Raw genomic sequence first — 20,197 nt, forward strand, 5'->3', positions numbered from 1 at the left:
ATCTGCAGTGTTACTCTTTCACGACAAGGAAGGAATATTGTTTGTTGCTGCCCCATCGTTTGTGGAACTTTGTGCAGAACTGCAGTGCTGACTGTAGCTCCTTCATGAGCACATAGCAGGACTGGCCAGCCCAAGACATGTGGCTGCCTGAGGGAAAGGGGAGCCCCATTCCCAAGTCGAGGTGTGTAGTACCCAAGGTTGGTCAAGTAGTTTTGGAACTTGAGAAAGAAAATTCCCAAAGCATCTCCTGTTTAGGGGTAAAAAGATGATGCTGATGATAATTGGAGAGAGCAATCTTATGGCACCTGGACATCATCAGAGAGGCCATGGACTGTTTGAATTTCCCTTCCGAGGTTGGAGACAGTGTTTCCCCCTTGGAAGCAGGAATTAGAGAGCCATATCCTGTCCCCCACGCTCTCACAGCGGGCATGGAAAGAAGGCTGACATCTCCGAATGACAGGGGTGTCTGCTTTAGCCGTGATGAAAACTCTTTGTGGCAGCAGAACCAGGAAGATCCCAAGGGATGGAGCTCCAAGCATTTACAGGACAGAATAACTGATGACACAACAGACACGTCTGGAGTTCTACTTGTGCCTCTTTATTGGGAGAAACTTGTACATTTGTAAAACAGCGACTCGCGCTTAGTAAAGTTACGGGATGATAAGCCCCTCCCAGGAAGATCCTTGGCTGGGCCCCAGCAAGAGCCCCACACGGCCCGAAGGGCTGCACCGCCAGGAATTGCACGTGTTTCCATCAGGCAGGCTGATGGACGTACTCCTCAACATCCTAGACCCTCAAGGGCAGCCCAAAGCCCAGATGTGCTTAGCTTTTGACAGTGATCTGCACAAGATCTTTGTGTTTTCCCGGGATGAGAGGGAGAACGTTTGCAGCGTATTTCCGTGAGGGCCTACTTCCTTTCTAAAGATGCACCCCCAGAAGCACAGGTGCACACATGGCAGTTCCTCGTTTTTTGGACTGTGCATGCCGGGGGCCCTCTGGTTTGCTACATGGGAGCAGTGGGCTGCAGCTGGGGCTCGGGGACATGCCCTTGCCCCACAAAGACAGTGCAAGGTGGTTGGATTGGCTTCTTCCTGCGGTGCCCCTCCACACAGCTGGTGGCTGCCACACCTTTCCGCCGGTGTGCTTTAGGAGGACCCATCCCTGACACTTGGAGGATTCAGCGTCCCTCCACCCCCTGCTCTGGACAAGTCTGCTATCAAGTGCTTTGGTCTATGGTCCGAGTCGAGGGAGTGGGGGAGCTCCTGTCCTCCCTTTGGTGTTGTGCAGGACCCCTGTGAATCTGAAGTCCCCTGCGCCGTCTCTTCTCCTGGGGGTGGGGTGGTTGCTTTTGGCTTGGGCCCTGAATGCTGTTGGAAGAGGAGGGCAGGGGGACAATCAGGGGAGGGAGCGGCTGTACAGCTGGGAAGTGGGTGCCCCAGGGGAACCTGGGCTCTCTGCTGCCAACAGCCCCCTGCTGTGTCTGTCTCGGCTTGGGCTGGGAGGAAACCTGAGATTTTGATGACTAGATCAGCCTTGCCAGCAGTTTTTGGCAATGCCAGCAGGGGGCAGTTGCAGCAATTGGGGACTGGATATCTGGCTAAAAACCACTGGCCCAAAACAGTTATGTACAAATATACAATTGTGTTTGTGGGAGGGTGAAAGTTGGCCAGCCATGGGGGGGGGGGGGACGGGGGAGGGCCAGTGCCCATATACTGAGGGAGCACATCCTGGTTCTCCCACGCAAGGGCAGGATTTATGGTGCTTAACCCTGTTGTGAGCGCAGTCCCAAGGTGGGCAGCAACAAGCAGGCAACAGGGCGCTGCTCAGCTGGAGTGAATGGGACCCAGAACCTCTTTTCTGCCCTGAGACACCCCTAATGGTAATAGCCTAGTGAGTCTGATGCAGGAGCGCAAGGATTGGGGAGTGGGTGGGTGTCAGTCAGGATGCTAATGCTGGACAGGACTGTACAAAGTGAAAGGTGTCGGAAGGAACATTTTGGCCACCGGGTGGAGTCTGTGGCCGAGGCAGACAAGGCCACATAGGGTTTCCAACAGCTGGCTGGCTGGTGCTACCCTATCGAACTTGGCTCTGGAACTGAGTGCAGCCTCTACCTTCCGAGGCAGCATCTTCGCTCCGGAGCATACTCCATGTTCCCCAGGGCGCTTCCTCCCACATGGATGCTCGGGATGGGCTGCCCCAGCCAAGCCTGCTTCCTGTCGGTGGAGCAGCTCGGAGGCCCTTCTGCCCACCGGATCTTGGCAACCGATGTGCTCTCTGTGCTTCTATAGGGGGAGGGGACACGGAGCCCTGGGGAGGAGGCTGGCTGGGCTGGGCAGCTGCGAGGACGATGGGCTACAGGAGGAAAGGGGCAAGAGGCCTTGAAGGCCTTCTGGGTGCCTCCAGAGGAGGGAGAGGGTGGCTGGGGCCTGGCCTTGGGACTTGGAAGGGCTGTTCGCACAGGGCAGGACCTGCCGTTCCCAAATCTGCTCCAGAAGTGCGGCCACCGCTGGGGATGGGAGCTGTGCCTGAGCTGGACTAGCAAGCGAAGTCTTCGAAGACCCCTTGGGGCGAGTAGTGGTGGCGGTGGTGATGGTTTGGCAGCAGGCCCGTGGGGTAGGTGCCTTCGGAGTGACGGCCCAGGGTCTCACAGGGGCTCTGCAGGAAAAGACACAGCACAGCAACCATTACAGCCCTTTCCACCAACATGGCCCCTACCCTGGAACTGGGCTCCCCGCAGCCTGCGCCAGCCAGTTGCGCCTTTCTGGAAACGGGACTTGCTACTCCAGCTTCCTTGGGAGAGAAGACGATGCCCCAGATCAACAGTTCTAGGCAACTTGCTTGTGACAAGAACGTGTCAGAGACACGGAGCCGCTGCAGCCTTCCCTGTGCCGCCCCATGGCACACTGTGCAGGGCCCCACCTCTGCCAGCCGGGGAAGTGAGGAGGGGTGGAGCAGTGCAGCCCCGGGGCATCGCATCACAGTGTGCTTGGCTGGTCAATGACCAAATAAAGAATTGACTGATTGATCACAGCGTGCAGCGGCATGCAAATCAGTCAAACAATCCCACACTGTTTCCATGGTGTGTGGAGTTTTGCCTGAACTTACTGGTCAAATCATGTGCTTACTAGGGCAGCTCCATTTTACTTATTTATTATTAGATTTGTATCCCACTTTTTCTCTTTTTTTCCAATGACCTGAAAGTGGCTTACATCATTCTCCTCCTCTTGCTCTTGATCTTATCCCCACAACAACAACCCTGTGAGGTAGGTTGGGCTGAGAGTCTGTGACTGACTCAACATCATCCAGTGAGCTACATGGCTGAACAGGGATTTGAACCCAGATCACCTGAGTCCCAGTCCTCTGCTCTTAACCACTACACCACACTGGCTCTCTTCCTAGCCTCACCACATATCCCAACAGCTTCTGCCAGTGAAATTCCCATCCTTTCCCTGTTCTTGGTTGTGGACCACAGCAGCCTCCCCCTGATTGGTCTGCTGTGATCCTGAGGCAGGCTCCCCCTTCCCACTCCCAAGTTTATCTGCATGTTGGTGGTGCTTCTCAGCTGCTCCAGCCCCTACAGAGATTTTTATTAAATGAAAATAGTTTTGCCATAATTCCCTACTTTCCCCTCTGTATTTTCACACTGTCTCCATTTCCAAAAGCAAGCAGGGAGATGGACACATTGCTCAGCCAATAGGAATAAAGCGAGTGATGATATGTGTGTTGCTAGGGGACTGAGGGCAGTAGAGCTCAAAAGTTAGGAATGGCCACTTCTGTGGCTGCTCTTGCCAGGGGACTCTATGGCTTCTATACCAACAAGAGTAAAATGGTCCAAAACAGGCATGTTGAAGCATGGGAACTTTAGAACAGACTGTTGATTCTTCCCATGGTTTCAGAAAAGTAATCCATGCAGGAACTCTAGAACTGGGAATGAATGACACAATAAAGCCACAAGGGTACGATCTCACCATGACTTCCTACGTCACGCAGACTGTCCCACTAGATCAGCAGTGGGGAACCTGTTGCTGACTAGATGTCATTGGATTCTAGCTCCTGTCAACCCAAGGCAGCACAAGCAAAGTCAGGGATGATGGGAGCTGTAGTTCAGAGCCACACCTTCCCATTTCTGAACTTGACGTTACAAGGAAGAGGAGTAAAGAAAAGACATGAAACTGCAGCAGCTCTGATTTTGTAACAACCAGTTATATAGAGGCAGAAAGAAACAGAAGCTGGTCAGACTGTGGTCCAAAGTGGTAAACAGGGGACCAGCATTTGTCTTTCTTAAATGGCAGCCCAGCTTTGCTCCCTAAGACAGGCCTTCTGTGTGCCCCAAGACCAACTGCCCCCCTCCCTTTTGGCCTAAACTGCCCTGATCTTAGAAATGCAATTTTCTCTGTCTCATACACCCACATGCACACACACAGAAATGGCTGCCACACTCCACCAAGCCAAATGAGATCAAGATTCTTAGAAAATTACACATGTGGATTTAAAACGGGTTAAGAAACTTCCATGAATGTGATGAAATGATAACCCCACAGGGCAAAGTTATACCGTGGCATGTTTCACATCAGTGAATTCAAAAAGGCCCTGTGGACTCAGAAACCATACTTAGGGGATAAATACTATTCAAAAAGAAAATTTATGAGTGAGATTAAAATGTCTGATCTCCTTCATTGTGGTCCAGACAGATGATACTTAGCTGAATAAGTATCAGTATAAGTATGGATAAGTATGAGCTGAATAAGGTTAGCGGGAATAATTCATGTTGATTATGTAGTAATTCCAATGTTAATAAAATTTGAGGTTTCCAGGCAGGAAACTTATTTTATATCATCAGTGTCAGGGGTCTTAATGTATCAGCACTTATAATATGGAGATCTCTGAGCTAGGTAGAGATGGCAATTCTTTACAGACCTGTAGGCGGTAGATGGGAATCTCATTCCCCAAATGATGCACATCCATACACTTCCTTGCTCAGTGGCTTGATTGTTTTCTTAATTTTTAAAGCAAATGAGAAATACATAGTATCCATCTATTTTGTGTCTCCACTATGATCACAAAGCCCTTTAAAAATGAAACACACAGGCAGGGTAAGACTACCTGTTCCCATACAACTCTATCCTGCCATTTTAAAGAACTTTTTCTTATTTTTAAACTCTGTTTTCCTTTGCATGATAGGTGAAAAGGAGTGAAATCGATTAGGCCAAATTTATAATCAGATTTTGTCAATGTTCCTACTCTATTTATTCGCATGAGACGGGCTGATGATCTGGTTGCAATTAAGAAGCAAGAAAAAGATTCTTGTTCTTTCCAGTGATATTTCAACTCCCCCACCCCCCTTTCTGGATGTTTTTGCACAATTACCAATCTGCCTTGGCTGGATCAGTGTTTGTTTTGGATTAAGGTGGAAGTTGCTCCCATGGCTCTTCAGAAATGTAAGATTGTGCACAACCTAAGGTGGGTTTACAAACAAGAAAAACAAGAGCATTTGCATGTTAAAGGCTCCCAGCATCCAATAACTGGCATTTTAAGCAGGGCATCCCAAGACACACTTAAAAAACACACGTACCTCTTGATGCCACCGCTGCTGTCAAAACTGCCCTGAGGAGAGGCAGGTGGGGAAGTGGAAGCAGCGGCAGCTGCTGCTTGTGACCTAAAGGGCTGTTGGAAGGGCTGTAGTTCACCAGTCAGTTGCAACGTGGAACCAGCAGATTGTAGCCGCACAGTGAAAAATGAAGCCTGTGACTTTGGCAGTACAGTACAATGGCAAGTAGAATAAGAACATAAGAGCCAAGTTGGAATTGTGATAGGATTGACCTTGTGCCTATCTAGTCCAGCAGTCTGGTCCCACAGTGGTCAGCCCATGGGAAGCCCGTGTGAAAGGTAAGAAGGAAACATTGGTAGTAAAAACCTCTTTAAAATAATCCTCAATGGGGCTCACTGATTAGATAATTTCAGGGCAGTCTCCAATATAGGCAGTTCCTGTGTTACAAACGCCTGAATAATGAACAACCCATACTTATGGATGAACTTCCATAAATGTAATTAATTTTTAAAATTTGTTGCGGAAAATTGTCATGACCACAGAGAGAAGAAGCGAAAGGGGAAAGTGGGGGGCCTCCAAAGCAGACCTTCCTGCCCCACGCATGTGGAGGGGGAAATTGCCCCGGCAGTTCCTTGCTGCAAAGAGGAGGAACTGGTGAGTTGCGGGGGGGGGGGAGGTGGGGGCTAGGGATAATATTTGTTGTTTTTCCACTTTCATCGGTGCTGATGGTTATGCTTTGCTTGTGCTTTAATGTACTGCTTTAATCAGTTTTAATTGGTTTGGTAAGCTGCCTTGTATGCCATATTTTGGTTGAAAGGTGGGACACTAAGTAACTAAATAACACCCTCCTGCCCATAGTTGCAGCAACTGGAGTTGAGAGACGTACGCCACTTATACTGGCTCATACCCATCATGGCTAATAACCACTGATAGATTTATTCTCCAGGAAACAGAAGCATGCTGATTTAGCTGTGGCAGTGCAAACCTCTAACTCCTCTGTCAGGACTGAAGCAGCTTGGTGATCCTTTGAGGGACACAAAGCGGCACAGTTAGGCAAGCATCCTCCACCCAGCGGCAAAGTGTGGGTCAACTAATATCTCAGACAGCCCATCTTTGCAAACAAACCAACTGCCCCCACCCCAAATTAGGGCTCCCTAGCACCCCAGGTCCAGGTCCAGAGGCTGCATGACCACTCTGATTGCCCGGGTGCTTGCCCTGGCCTGGAGGAGCTGCTCCTGGCTTGCACGAAGCCTGTGATGCCGCCCACCAGATGGCGCTGTGACGACACAGCTTATCAGCCATGCTGCCTGGGACTTATCTTGCAGGAGCTGTTTACGGCAGATAAGTGCTGATCTGAGGCATCTGTTTCACGTATCTAATCTGGAGGGTCCGCGGAGTAACATAAACCTGTCCTGCCTGATGTAATCTGCATCAATGTAGCGGCGACACAGCATAAAGGTCCGAAGCTCTCACCGCACAATAATTTTTGTCAGAAGTCTTCTCACCCACCCACAGTTAGAGCCTATAGAGATTCTTGGATATTGTTTTAACACTGTCCATGGAGGGAAATTGGAAAAGCAAAGCAAAATGCACAGCCAAAAAGAGGAACGGTTTAAATGGCAGGAGCTCCCCTACTGGCTCACCAAGCACAATAATTTCTGCTCCAAACGGGCAGCAGCTTTCCAGGGTCTCACACAAAGGGCTTTCTGAGCCACATTACCTGAGATTTTCAGCACCAACGTGGAAAATGTGCGTCCTGGGGTTGAATTAGGTAGGACCTACAATCTCATTTCATGCCATTGTACGAATCCACAAGAAGAAGTGAAAGCTGAGCTGCAAATGTACCATTACTGCAGGAGGGCCTTTTACAGAGACATGGAGAGGAGAGGGAGACGGGAAGCTGAAGTCACAGCCAGGTGCCCTTAGGGGCAGGCCAGCTGCTCCAGAACGGCCTATCTGTGGACCATGCATGGCAGCCATACAGAAGTGCTTGGCCAAAGGCACCTCATGGCAACACTGAACTGCGTGGAGTGGGCACAATGTGCACAGAGAAGTGAGCTCTCACACAAAAGACCTACCGCATGCCAGAAGGAAACTTTGAAAAGTGTGCCTCTTCCTGGTCAAGAAATCAACAGCAAAACTCCTACTGATTTAATGCATCAAGACTGGAGCTTTCATGTCCAAAGTCAAGATGAGAACAAAGGACTCCTTTCAGGAGCTGGGTCTAGATTTCAGCCTGTAAATCCACAGCCCCACAAGCGGATGCTGAATGTTGTGCCCGTTCTCATCTTGGCCATGGCCTTGGAAATGAGCACAGCCCTTCTGGCATCTGCCCAGGGGCCCTGCTGCGGATGGGACTCCCCCGCCCCCCAGCGTCTAATCAGCCAACTCATCAGGGATGGCAACAGACCCTCTGCAGCACTGGAGGGCTGCCTTGGGAGTTCTCTGGATGCAGCTTTATTTACGGCCCTTGCTGCAGCCAGGTTGAATTCCAAGGATTTCTAGCTTTTTATTGACTTAAATGTTGGCAGCAGCAGGAAATTAAAGTAAACTCAGCTGCTAATTAGTTATTCCTTGTCCGACAGCTCCAGAGCCAGCCAAAAATCAGCATGTTTGATGGGCTTTCACTGGCTTTGCTTCTTGTATTTTATCTTTATATAACATCAGGGCTCCAGGGATATTGAAGGCATCAGCGGAACGGCTCACACTCATACCATAACACAGGCATATGGTATATGTCACTCATTCACAAACATGCTCACATGAGATTAGAGGCGAGCAGAGCAGTGCGCTCTCTCTCTCTCTCTCTTACACACAAATGCATGCACATATGCTGAGTTCCAGGATTGTGAGGGTCTTTAACTCAAAAGAAGCAAGACATACAAACTGCATTCTCTCATTCTGTTTCCAAGCTTCTCGAGTCCTCTTGGTAAACTGAGAAAGGGTGGGGAGGAAATGCCCAGTCATGCCACCATCTGGAACTAATCCTGATTAAAATGTTTATTACTGTATATTCTCACATGAAGCTGCCTGGATATCAAGACGATCCTCCAAGGCCTTTCTCCAGGTGTCCCCACCTTCAGAATGCTGGTGGGAAGCTGGGAAAGGGCAGTTTTCAAAAGCAGCACCTCTCTGAGGAACGCTCTCTTCAGGGAAGTGTGCCAGGTGCCAAACCTTGTGTATTCCTCTGCTAGAGGGAGAGCATTTTTTGGCCCATTTGTTTGGAAGTGTCTGCTATGGGGAAATCCTGCTCCCATCATTGTGAAAAATGTACTCCATCAGAGAGTGTCTTGAAGACTCTCTCTTTGCTCCTCCATAAGTATGTGGACATTTTTGGACAAGGTTTTTGCCGCCACAGGTACGAGCTCTTGCATCAGCACTTAGTGACAAATTTGGGAGCTGGCCATGGGTGGCTCAAGCAATGGGGGCACAAATGTGAGCACTAGCAGACGAGGGGCAGGAGTTGGAATAGCGACATGGAGCACCAGTACAGATCTGCAGGAGTGTCACCATGAAGCTGCTCCAAGCTAGGACTTGGCACCATAAGCTGTCAGGCATGACAGGTGGTGCAGTGAGAATCAAAGCAAGGATCTAGGAGGTCAGCTTTCAGATGCATTGTCCAAAGAGCATAGAGCAGAAACTGTGAACCTTGGCTGGAAAATGCAGAATAGGGGCTTGATCTCAAGGCTAGGTGGACTATGGCTCATAAAAAGTCTCAGGCCTGGCCTGGAAGTATTTACAGCCATGCTGAGTCTTGAGGAATCGGCAGGCTGCTTGGGAGATTCTGCTCGAAAGGGAAACATGGTTTCAGTCTTCCTTCACTCTGTAGCCATGAATGGCTCACCACAATATGCCAGTCCAGTGCCTAAGGGTCCACCTGTCTGAACCCAAATCAAGTGGAGCACATTTTCTTTCATATAGACGGCGCATCTCTGCAGGGGCTTATTTTACAAACAGTTGGCTGTACTCCACTGTAGCCACAAAGAGCCAGTCATTCTTCTCCTGCTAGCAGAGGAATCCGGCTCTCACAGATTAAAAGCGGATTAGGGTCTATCGCAGTTTCCTTGGCTGGTCTGTTTCTGTTTCACACTCCCCACCTTTCCAGTCTGTGTTTCCCATAACTTTCTCTTCTGTAGGCTCTGTGTCCTTGTATCTGTGCCTGAATCTCAGCCTCTGAGCCATCCATTCATGTCTGAACAAAGGGTGACCTAGATCCTCCATCTGCTTTGGACGTCCTTGGTGACATGCATCTTCACAGTGGATTGATGGTGGGGCAGTGCTTCCAAGTTGGTATAAAGGAATGAGCATCTGTGTTGGTTTTAGGGTCCCGCTAATGATACAGCAGATACAATTTAGTTCCACATTGATCTTCTTTGAATGGGCTGGACAGAACCAAGCAGAGCTGAGCTGGTCGCACAGGATGTTTGTTCATCTGTGCACCATTCCAGTGTGCCAACTTCTGAAGCACAACACAATGCGGCTGATTTTCCCTCCTTGGCTTTGAGTCATATGTGCTGAACAAGAAGGCGCAATCTAATACTCTTTTAAAATACCACCAGCAGTTTTGAGCACGCATATAGGGACAATTTGGTTCGCAGTGGCTATTTCCAGCATGGGGGTGGGGTGGGGGGGGGAGGGAATCATAAACTGGAGGTTTCTTACAGATGGCCTTAAGGGAGCCCTTATCATACCCACTCAGCTTCACAAGGACAACCTCTCCCACTCAAAGAACCTGACATTTTCCTTTTCTTCACTAATAGCCCAAAGGTTATCAGGACACAGATACTTCCGCAAAGGCAAGGAAAAACTATAAAAAAGCCTCAATACCTAAATGAGTGGATGGACTCTGCTTCTTTCTCTGGCTGCTAGGGATTTCTCATCCCATTAATCTCAGTGGAAAAAGTGTCAGTATGTGGTAATGAGGCCATTATCCAAACAATCTGGTGGATCTTTTTTCTCCTTTTAATAGGTGTCCGCTGTGGTTCACAGTAGCAACAGCCTCTGCAGTCTACAACTGCACTGGTTCTCTCACCTCTTTGAAAAACATTCTCAATGTAATAGTTCAGGTGAAGTAAGGAGATCGCTTGACCACAGCAAAAATAGTCAGGCTTTTCCTACTTTGCCTTACTGTCCCTTAGCACTTTTGATAGTGGTTTTTCTCCTATGCTGAGGAGTTGGACTTTGTATGGGGGTAAACCGTATCTGTATTCATTATGAATTACTTTAGACTGGGAGCCATGATTGTACCATGGAACATGCTGCAATTCAGAATCTAGAAGACTGGGGAATTCTGAGAATTCAAAATTTCATTTAAAAACAAAAAGCAGGATACTATCCCTCATCGTTAATAAAACAAACATTCATACACATGTTGACTTAGAATACACTTTGTGACTCCTCTTAGTTTTTAAGGCGGGTCTCCTTAGCTTACATATCTGCTCACTTTCCTTGCAATTTTTTCTTCTTCCCTACTTTCTACCCAATTCCCTAACAAAAAAGATTGGTTCTTATTTCCAAATTTGGGGAGGAAAAAAAAAAAGAGGTGGGCAGGATGGGCCCAACATACTCAACCTTTGTGCAATGCAGTGACTGTGACAAATGAAGCTTCTGCTTGCAAGTTTCCCCCTTTAAAAAAAGGAAGAAACAAGTCAAACACAGCAACAGTTTCCTAGACCCCTTTGCCTTGAACCCTGGAACCAGGAGCTCTGAAGAAACCTGCACAATGTTATGCTCCTCGCTGTTCCAAATGGCCTCTGCACAGGAATCCAAATGGGGTAATCCATTCAATTCTGCTTTCAATTATCTTGTTGATGGATGCTGTCTTTCCCCTCAGGCAGCATGACAGCTGATTTGTATGCTGAAGCATGTGTCTGTGGGTCGAATCCTGTCACTTGGTCAGTGTCCCTGCCTAGGAATTAAACAGAGTAATTCTGGCTCCTTATTTGGTTTCAGCAAGGCAAAAATGTTAGCTTGTATTCCAATCTTAGGTATTCCCAGCCCACTCTTTCTGCTGCTAAATGGCCTTATCGGCTTCTCTTTTGCTTGAGGTCTGAGATTTATCAGCATCTTGTTAAATATACGATCTCTAAACAGCTCCTTTTCATAGGTGAACAAACAGCCAGCAGTCTTCTTTCATGCTCTCCGATAGCGGAGCTGCTGCATCTTTCGTATCATGGGTGCAATGTTAACACCGCTTAGCTCCCTGATTTAAAGGCAAATAGAGTTATAGTGGTGGACTGTGAGTCACGTCTTCTGCAAGCAGCCTATGTTTTCAGAATAGTTACTATTATAGATTAGATTCATTTGCTCAGTTATATCCTGCCATCTTTCCTTTTCTTACCAATTTGCTTCATTAGGCAATTGCGGCATTGGTCAATTTCTACAGAAACTGTTTCTGGGGATGAGGGTAGAGATGGAGGGGAAGCCCTGTTTGCATCTGTGATCGATTTTCTTGGTCTCTTTCTCAAAGTTATGAATGCACGCTCTCCACTCTTCTCAGGATTTTGCTCTCTCTCTCTCTCTCTCTCTCTCTCTCTCTGTGTGTGTGTGTGTGTGTGTGTGTGTGTGTGTGTGTGTGTGTGTGTGTTCGTTCATTCCTGGGTCAGCAAGCAACCATGTTGAGAAAGGAACAAGAAATGATGGGTCATAGACACAATTCCCATCTCCTCCAATGGCCTTCTGCCAAGTTTCAGCATGCCAGATACTGCTCACTCCCATACTGGAGTATTATGCAAGAGTTAAGATCCTTGGCCATGCCAAGGGGGGCTAACTTGGGCCAGGACTCCCTGTTCCTACCACCTTAAACAAATGAATGGAATCTGGCTTCTTTAGATGCACAGCTCTGTGCCTGGGATCAGTTGCGCTGGCTTAGGGCTCCTCTGTCTAACAGTGAGATCTGGTATCTCCTTCGGCTTTCAAATCCCTTTGAAAGTAGCCCTGTCCGTCTCATTGTGCAGTAACTCCAATTCTTGGCTAATTACCTGCTTCCATATTTTGGTCACTGTAAATGTTCTGTCACAACCCAAATGGGATTATGGCTGAAGAAACCAAGCAGAGGCTGCCATTTGTTTGACCACTAAATTTCTTGAACATGAGAAATGTGCAGCTGAACTAGAAGGCTGTTCTCTGTTTTTATGTACCATAAAATACTCTTTCTCCAGGTTGGTCCTGCAGTGCATTCCCAGTGTTCAAGACCAAGCATTCACAGGTGGAGCCAAAACCTTGGATGTGGCACTTCTGGAAGGACATGGTGGCAGCAGCCTTATCTCATCAAGGGAGGTGCATGACGTGAGCACACGTGGCCCCGTGCCTCACCCACCTCACAGGTATGAGCAAACCACATACAGCTGGGGAGGAAAATGCTGTGTGTGAATTGTACATTTACATACACACACATGCACAGTATGTACCTGCACCCAACACACACACACACACACACACACACACACACACACACACACACACACACACACACAGAGAGAGAGAGAGAGAGAGAGAGAGAGAGAGAGAGAGAGAGAGAAGTACTGTCCACTATCTAGTAGGATCACAATGGTTCCACATAAAAATATATATATGCAGAGGTGCATGGCTACCCACCAACTACAAAAGCATAGGTGTGCATACATGAGAGCACATCTTGTGCGCTCCCCCCCCCCCCCCGCATCCCACTTCTATAGCACACAATGGCTGGCGAGGCATCTCCGGTAGCGGTGACCTGCAAAGCACATGCAATGAGCTTAATGTGGCATACGGTTGTAGCAAATGCCAGCTGATTGCACTCTTGGAAGAAAAAGTGAGAGTGCTGGAGAGGCGAGTGTCCACCCTCCTCAGGGTAAGAGAAAATGAGGAGTTAGAAAGAACAGTGGATCTCAAGAGGCAGCAGGTATGGAGAAACTGGTGAAAAGGAAACTCCCCGGAAAACAGTAGCAGGAGAAGAAGAACTGGAAGACACTCTGCACCAGTGGAACCATTAGAGCTAACTGCTTTCAGCCCCTGGAGGAGAGCTTGCAGGGGAAGAATTGCAAGGGGAGCTGTGCGACAGGAAGCAAGAAGAGAAGAAGACCAGGAAGAAGAGTAGTCATTGTGGGACACGCCTTGGCACATGGGTTTGAAACCAAGTGTGTTGCGATGGCCCATGGACTTACGAGGTATGCTTTCTTCCTGGAGCTCATATTAGAGAGCTGATTGAAAGAATGCTAAAGCTCATAAAGCCCACGGACACACCTCCTTCTTCTAATGCATGTGTGAACAAATGATACTGAACTACAAAGGAATAAGATCAGACTTCGAAACTCTGGGAGAGAAACTCAAGAACTTTGGGACCCAGAAAGTTTTCTCATCTATCTTTCCTGTTTTTGGAAGAGGAATGGAAATGGAAAGAAAAATAGTCCGGCTGACGGACTAGCCACAAAGTGTGGGGGCAATGTGAGAGACTTGAGTTCTGGGACCACAGACTACACAACTTGGAAGAGGGACTGCTGACAAGGGCATCTCACGAGAGCGCAAAAGAATGTGTTTCCCCACAGCATGAAGAATTAAATCAGGAGGGCTTTAAACTGAATCCTGCTGAGGAGGGAGATGGAAGCAACAGGGGATGAAGGCTTATGCACCATAACTGAGAGAAGAGTACCAGCAGCACCCCAAAAATGGCTTCACAGTAAAGTAGGGAAGAAGCCAGATTGTAAAGCACACAGATTTCAGTGTCAATACACTAATGCTCAGAGTATGGGAAACAAACAGAATGAAGCCGAACTCTTAGCACATGGAGGCAAATACAGCTTGATAGAGGTGTTACTGTAACTTGATGAGATGACTCCCATGAGTGCAATATAGCAAAGGAAGGGCATAACTTGCTCAAAAAGAACAGAAGAAATAGGAAGGGGAGTTGCATTATGTCTTAAAATACTTATCAGTGCACAGAAATATAGGGAGATGAACCTTGGTAGCCCATAGAGAGTAGCTGGGTTAAAATAAATGTGTCAAGGAATAAAAGGAACATGATAGTAGGAGTTTACTACTAACCACCCAAACAAGGAGAAGATAAGGACATATCTTTTGATAAGCAAACACTCAGCATTTCAAGGAAGTGTGATGTGTAGTAAAGGGGGATTTCAATTACCCTGAGATCTGGTGGGAGAGGGCTCCTGCAAGAATTTCTTTTATTTGTATGGCTGCTTTTTTCTATAGAAAGTGGAGGAAGAAACTACAGGATTAGCTATTTGTGGCAGGACCCATCACTTGCCCAACAGGAATCCAACAGTTCAAAAAGCAACTCTGAAAACAAATGGAAGCATTTATTTCCAGTCTGGAAAGAGCAACAAAGTTTCCTTCTGCAAGTTCCACTGGCCTGCTCCATTTTGGAAATGAAGCCTTCTGCTCGTATCCAGCTGCTCCTGGAGCCTCTAGCTTCCCATTGCGCTGGCAGTGGCTCTCACTGGCACATGGGAAGGTTTGCATACTGCCCGGTTATCCCTCTAAACCACCCCCCCTCCATTTCACGGTGATTGCAGGAGCTCATCTGAGTGGAAAGAGGAATGTGCACACACACGTGCACACGCACACTCACCTGCTCCTTGATTTCCTCCAGTCCCAGGGTGGCGATGCTTCCTGAAGGCTTCTTCAGAGGTGGTTTAGGACGTCGTAGGCCATGGGCTACCTTGTCACGGATCACCTGGGCACAGCAAGAAAGAAGCAGGAGGGCAGCACGGCGGCCATTTAGGCTCTTAAACACGGCTTGGTGGTGCAACAGATGCATTGTATATGGACAGCGGCCCACCAAATCCACCAAACTCATACTGTGTTTTCCCCCCTTGCCCTCCTCTATCATGTGAGACTCCATCCAGATCTTCCAGGCTCACAGTTTTCCTCCTAGAGGCCCAGAGCCCTTTAGCAAGTGATCATGAGCCACTAAAACATCCTGCAAGGACAACAGTAAGTATCTGCTACATAGCTGGTGGCTGGAGCTGACTCTGAAGCAGATGTTACTGGCTCCCCCTCAGGCAGAGATCCAGGTGCTGGCTCTGCAGGGAATGACAGCAATAGCTTGAGACAGAGGAACTTGTGCCTCTCCGCTACCTCCGAATATTGTTGGGCTCCAGTATCCTTCACCCTTGACCATTGGCCCTGCTGAGTGGGACTGATGGTAGCTGGAAACCAACAGCATCTGTAAGATTGCTGCTTTCCCACTTGTGGTTTAAGGGAATGAACTGGCTGTGTGCAAGGGCAGTCACCTCTCTGTGTCTGGGAGAATATTAACTCTGTGCAAGGAGCTAATGGCAGAAAACTACCGGATAGTAGAACTGTTGTCTCCGACCACCTTCCTGGAAGGATAATCCTGGAATTTGAGGAGACCGAGGAGCAGGAGGCTGCCACTAGTCCTAGTGTTTCCGAAGGCCAGGAGAAGTTGGAGGATGCTGATAGCACTTCTGAATCCAGTACCAGGAATGATGCCCCATTTTAGAAGACCATGATATTAGAGGGGTGGAACCTCAACAAGACCAGCCCAACAACAATGGCAGCAATGTGTCAGGACATTGCTGTAGCTGTAGCATGGTCTTGGTAGTGTATCAAGGAAGTATGTTTTGGATCAGGCCTCTAAAGAAAAAGCAGGAAAATAGTGAGGCCCCAGCATCCCCTATAAAGTTGCTCAGCTGGAAGCAGGCATCTCTGTTCCTGTGCTCTCAGTTGGGCAGCTCCCCTCTAGCCTGTCCTTCCTGATCTCTGACATACAGGACTTCGCCTGTTGAGCAGTGGAGGCTACTGGCTCCAGTGTCATTGCAGTGGTATATCCATTCTGGGCTTTTGTCAGAACTATTAAGGAACAGTCCACAGTGCTGACCCAGAATCCCAAAATCGGATCGGGACCATGGACAGCTCCACCAGAGTTCAGACAGGTGCCTGAGGTGCTCACACTGCCCTGCTGACGTGGGGATCACCAGCCTCAACAGCTAAAAGGCCAGTAGTTAGACAGAGCTGTCAGCAAGATGACAAGAACACGGTCTATTTTAATGTGTGGGTATGTGGGTGGATTTGCCTCCCCAACTGAGACTCCGAGATGAAACCTCTGACTGCTGGTCAGCACCAAGTTATAGCCGAAGCCACCTCTCCCCCCCCTCCAGCCCAACCCCTTCTCTCCCTTGGTGGACCCTCACCTCATAGATGTAGTCAAGGATTTCCAAGACGGTGAGCACACTAGCCCCGATGAACAGGCCCATTTGGCCGCCAATGTCCCCTAGCAGAAGAGGAAGGAGACGGTTAAGGCAAGGAAGACGTGTGCATCCGAAGCAACAGGGCGGGTGCTGCAGATTCTGATAGGCAGGGATGGCGAAAGGCCCCAAGTCAGGATCGCTGCCACTGCATGGGGCCTTGGAGGAGGGGCAAGGAAAGGTGGCGAATAAATAGGATGAGAAGAACATTGCCATCTCCTTCCACACCGCTGCGCTTGTCCCCCCCATTTCTTTCCGATAGTCCAAGTCCTTAGGTTGGAAGAGCAGGTTTCAAACTGGAGCGCAAGGAGAAGGTGAAGTAGCAATGACTGCAGTTTGGTTTGGGAGACGTAACCCCTTGCTGGGTGTGCAACAGACAGCAAGGTACCACAGGCCTGGAATTGGGTGTGTGCTTGACAGAGGGGCCGAGAAACCAAGCCCAAGAGCCTTATTCCGTGCATCGGTGTGGTGGCTTGCCAACAGAGGGCGACGCTGAGCTGCTTCCCGGTGTGCCGAGGTACCAACAGTGCTGGAGGCCAGAAGGCATTTCTGCACCTATTACCGCAAAGTGACAGGAGGAGCCAAAAAGGGGCCACGTGTCACTATAAATCTTGGGCCTGGGCCACCTGAGCAGTCTTGACTTAAGAACCAGGTTTCTCACACCTCTCAGACCTTTCTGCCTGTCTGCATAATTCCCCAGAGCAATAGGCCACGCACCGGGATGGTGGCAGGGCGAGGAATGCCTGTCCACATTCACTTACCTAGGAGTCCTGCCAGGTTGTATGCCTTCTTCTGCTCAATCGCCTCATAGTTTAAGGCCTCAAAGAAGATGTCCAGCACTAGGAAGTTCTCCCTGAGGATGGTGGAAGTAATGGAGGGGTCAAAGGACTATAAGGTGGAGCCTTTCCCTTATAAAATCCCCAACAAAATCATCTCCTGGTCCCAGTGAGAAGCCCCTGCCACACCTGAGAATAGGAGTGGAGAACCCTTGGAAGGCTTGATTTGACCTGTGGGTCTGAGGCTTCTCGCCCCCACCCGAAGCCTATGGACCTCATCAGCAAGGAGACACTCACCGGATGTAAGTCTCATTGCGGTTGTACTTGCGAGCAAGGTACCGAGCTGAGCCCTTGTTGGGAATGCGCACCATAGAGATCTCCTTGCCGTAGCGTGTCAAGTTGCAGGGCGTGGGGCACACACAGCGTTCCTGGGAATCTTCAACGGCTGTATCTGTTAGTAGAGAGGCTTGCATAAGTCCTGATACAGATACCGCTCCGGAGAAGGCCAACGGCTACCACAAGCCACCCACCTGTGACACGGTGACACACAGCACACTCTCCAGGTGGATGTCTCATGGGCAAGGTCACAGGTGGTCATCAGCGGGCTCAGACACCTTCGTTGCAGCTCACCTGGCTGCCTAAGCCTGAGAACTCCTCCATCTTGCTCAGCCACTGCTCTGGGCTCTCAGGTGAGGGAAAGGGATTGTGAAGGGCGGGAGGAAGCTGAAGAGAGTCTTCCCCACAGGCTTGGTTCCCCATTGCAACGGTGCTCCAACCAGTTTACTCAACAGCTATGTGGTGAGTGGGCTGCAGGATGGGGAAGGGGTGTGGGGAGAGTCTGCTTCACAATCCTGTGACCCATGACTCTTGAGCGGCAGGTGCTGGGGCAGAGATCCTGCAGACTGAACACCCATGACTGGGCTAGAAGAGCTGACCCACTGGTGGGTCTGCACAGAGCGCGGAGGCTCCCCTTTCTAAAGAGGGACCCACCCAGAGGGGTGGAGCCCAGCATTACTGAAAAGGAGGGTTTTTCAATGCAATTCCTAGGTTATGTTCAATTAACCATTCTGCTCATGCACAGAGACTAGTCTTTCAGTTGCTGCAGCTTGTTAGCTGTGACTTGAAAATAAAGATAAAACAATGATTTTGCAAAGAGACTCTGTGGTTTGGATGCTAGTAACAAATAAGGGGAAACCCAGCTCCTCACAGACAGTACAAGCAGTAGGCCAGCTTCCCCCAAGCTGGTACCCTCCAGATCTGCTGGACTACTTACTCCCCACACCCTTCCAGGCTGGAGGAGGCTGCTATAGGTGGTGGAACCAACCGGGGCCAGACAACTGCTCCCTCAGCTGCCTCCTTCCTCCCTTGTACCACCCACTTGACTCAGGCTCAGAGACTGTGATATGCTAATGATTCAGCCCCATTCCTTGGAGCAGGAGGGGCAGTTCTTTCCACACTGTGGGTCACATTCCCTTGTGGGTAATCTTCCAGGAGCCACATGCCAGTGGAGGGCAGAGCCAAAGCCACATACATACCATGCATATACCCATTCAAGATCATCACCCCCTCTTTTTCACATACACCCTGTCCATCCTTTCACATTCCCTTTCTTACTCTCTCATGCACCCCCACAGGCATATTCAGAAATGCACCCACAGGGGGCACTTCCCATTCCCCAAACCAAGCAGCCTGCTGATGCCTTAAACTGAGCAACCAGGCTAACCAGCAGATTCTGGGAGGGGAGCTTTCCTTCCAGTGATTTCCCTTCTCTGGTGGAGAACAGGGCCAGCTATTCCAGCAAGTGCCATGTCAAGGCAACTGGGAGCAGCAGAACCGATGGAGCCTTCGGAGAGCAGGCAGAACCTCACTGGCCAGCAGTTCCCCACCCTGCCTTGGGCTGAAGGCACCTACTACCCAGCTGCCCCACTTAGGTTTCAGTGGCTGGCTCTTTTCAGTACTTACAGAAGCACCTACCTAGTGTGTGGTCGGCACATTCAATGTAGACATTGGGTGAGCAGATGGTCTCATTACCTGATAGAGAATGACTTGGTTAGTGAGTACCTAGTCATGTCCTCCTCACCCTAATTTGAGCTCAGGCCATTAATGGTAGGAATGGGGAGGGGAGCCTGGTCATTTCATTAGGCAATTCTAAGCAGTTGCCTAAGCGTGCAGATGGAAATGTCCTGGTGCAAAGCCACTCTGTGGTTTTTTGTGGTAAAAAGAAATACAGGCAAAGTGGTGGTAAAACACAGGAGGGTAAGCAGTCAAAGGTGATTTGGTCTAGATACTGCCTTCCCCAAGAAAATTCTGCAAATGACAGCTTCATAAAAGTTTTATCTGGAAGCACCTAAGATCACACATCTGGTTCAGTAAGTAAGTCTCAGAGCAAAGATCTGTGCTATGGGCAAGCTCACCAGAGGCTTGTGAAAAAGGGGGTCGCTTCTCCCACCTCTAACTAGGGGGGCAAGTTATTCCCTCGGAGTGATAGGCACAGCGGAGTATGAGGACTGAGGCAGGATGCGTAGAGAGACTACGAAGAATCATTCTCCTGCCCCGGGAGTCTTTCATATTAGTCCGACACACCGATATTTATCAGGTGAAGATATTGGCACAGAAATGCATGCTGAGAAATGCTCTATCAACTTACCTGCTGAATGGCAGTTTGTTCC

The 20,197-nt window shown here is 49.1% G+C and overlaps 1 protein-coding gene across 5 annotated transcripts in view; it reads right to left on the reverse strand.

The window, feature by feature from the left end:
- Positions 1-577: 577 nt before the first annotated feature.
- Positions 578-20,197, reverse strand: part of ASIC4 (acid sensing ion channel subunit family member 4) — a 96,309-nt gene continuing 76,689 nt past the window's right edge. For 3 of the 5 annotated variants that reach the window (XM_044438021.1, XM_044438024.1, XM_044438022.1), the window contains 6 exons: positions 19,503-19,559; positions 17,826-17,979; positions 17,514-17,605; positions 16,699-16,778; positions 15,114-15,218; positions 578-2,655 (listed from right to left, as the gene is read on the reverse strand). In XM_044438021.1, the coding sequence (XP_044293956.1) occupies positions 2,536-2,655; positions 15,114-15,218; positions 16,699-16,778; positions 17,514-17,605; positions 17,826-17,979; positions 19,503-19,559 (608 nt within the window). In that variant the 3' untranslated portion in view covers positions 578-2,535. Of the gene's footprint in view, positions 2,656-11,119; positions 11,457-15,113; positions 15,219-16,698; positions 16,779-17,513; positions 17,606-17,825; positions 17,980-19,502; positions 19,560-20,197 lie in introns of all 5 variants that reach the window. The other 2 variants (XR_006415496.1, XR_006415495.1) reach the window with 2 other exon arrangements.

This window comes from Varanus komodoensis, unplaced genomic scaffold (assembly GCF_004798865.1).
Source record: "Varanus komodoensis strain SLA01 unplaced genomic scaffold, ASM479886v1 scaffold32, whole genome shotgun sequence".
Taxonomy (NCBI): domain Eukaryota; kingdom Metazoa; phylum Chordata; class Lepidosauria; order Squamata; family Varanidae; genus Varanus; species Varanus komodoensis.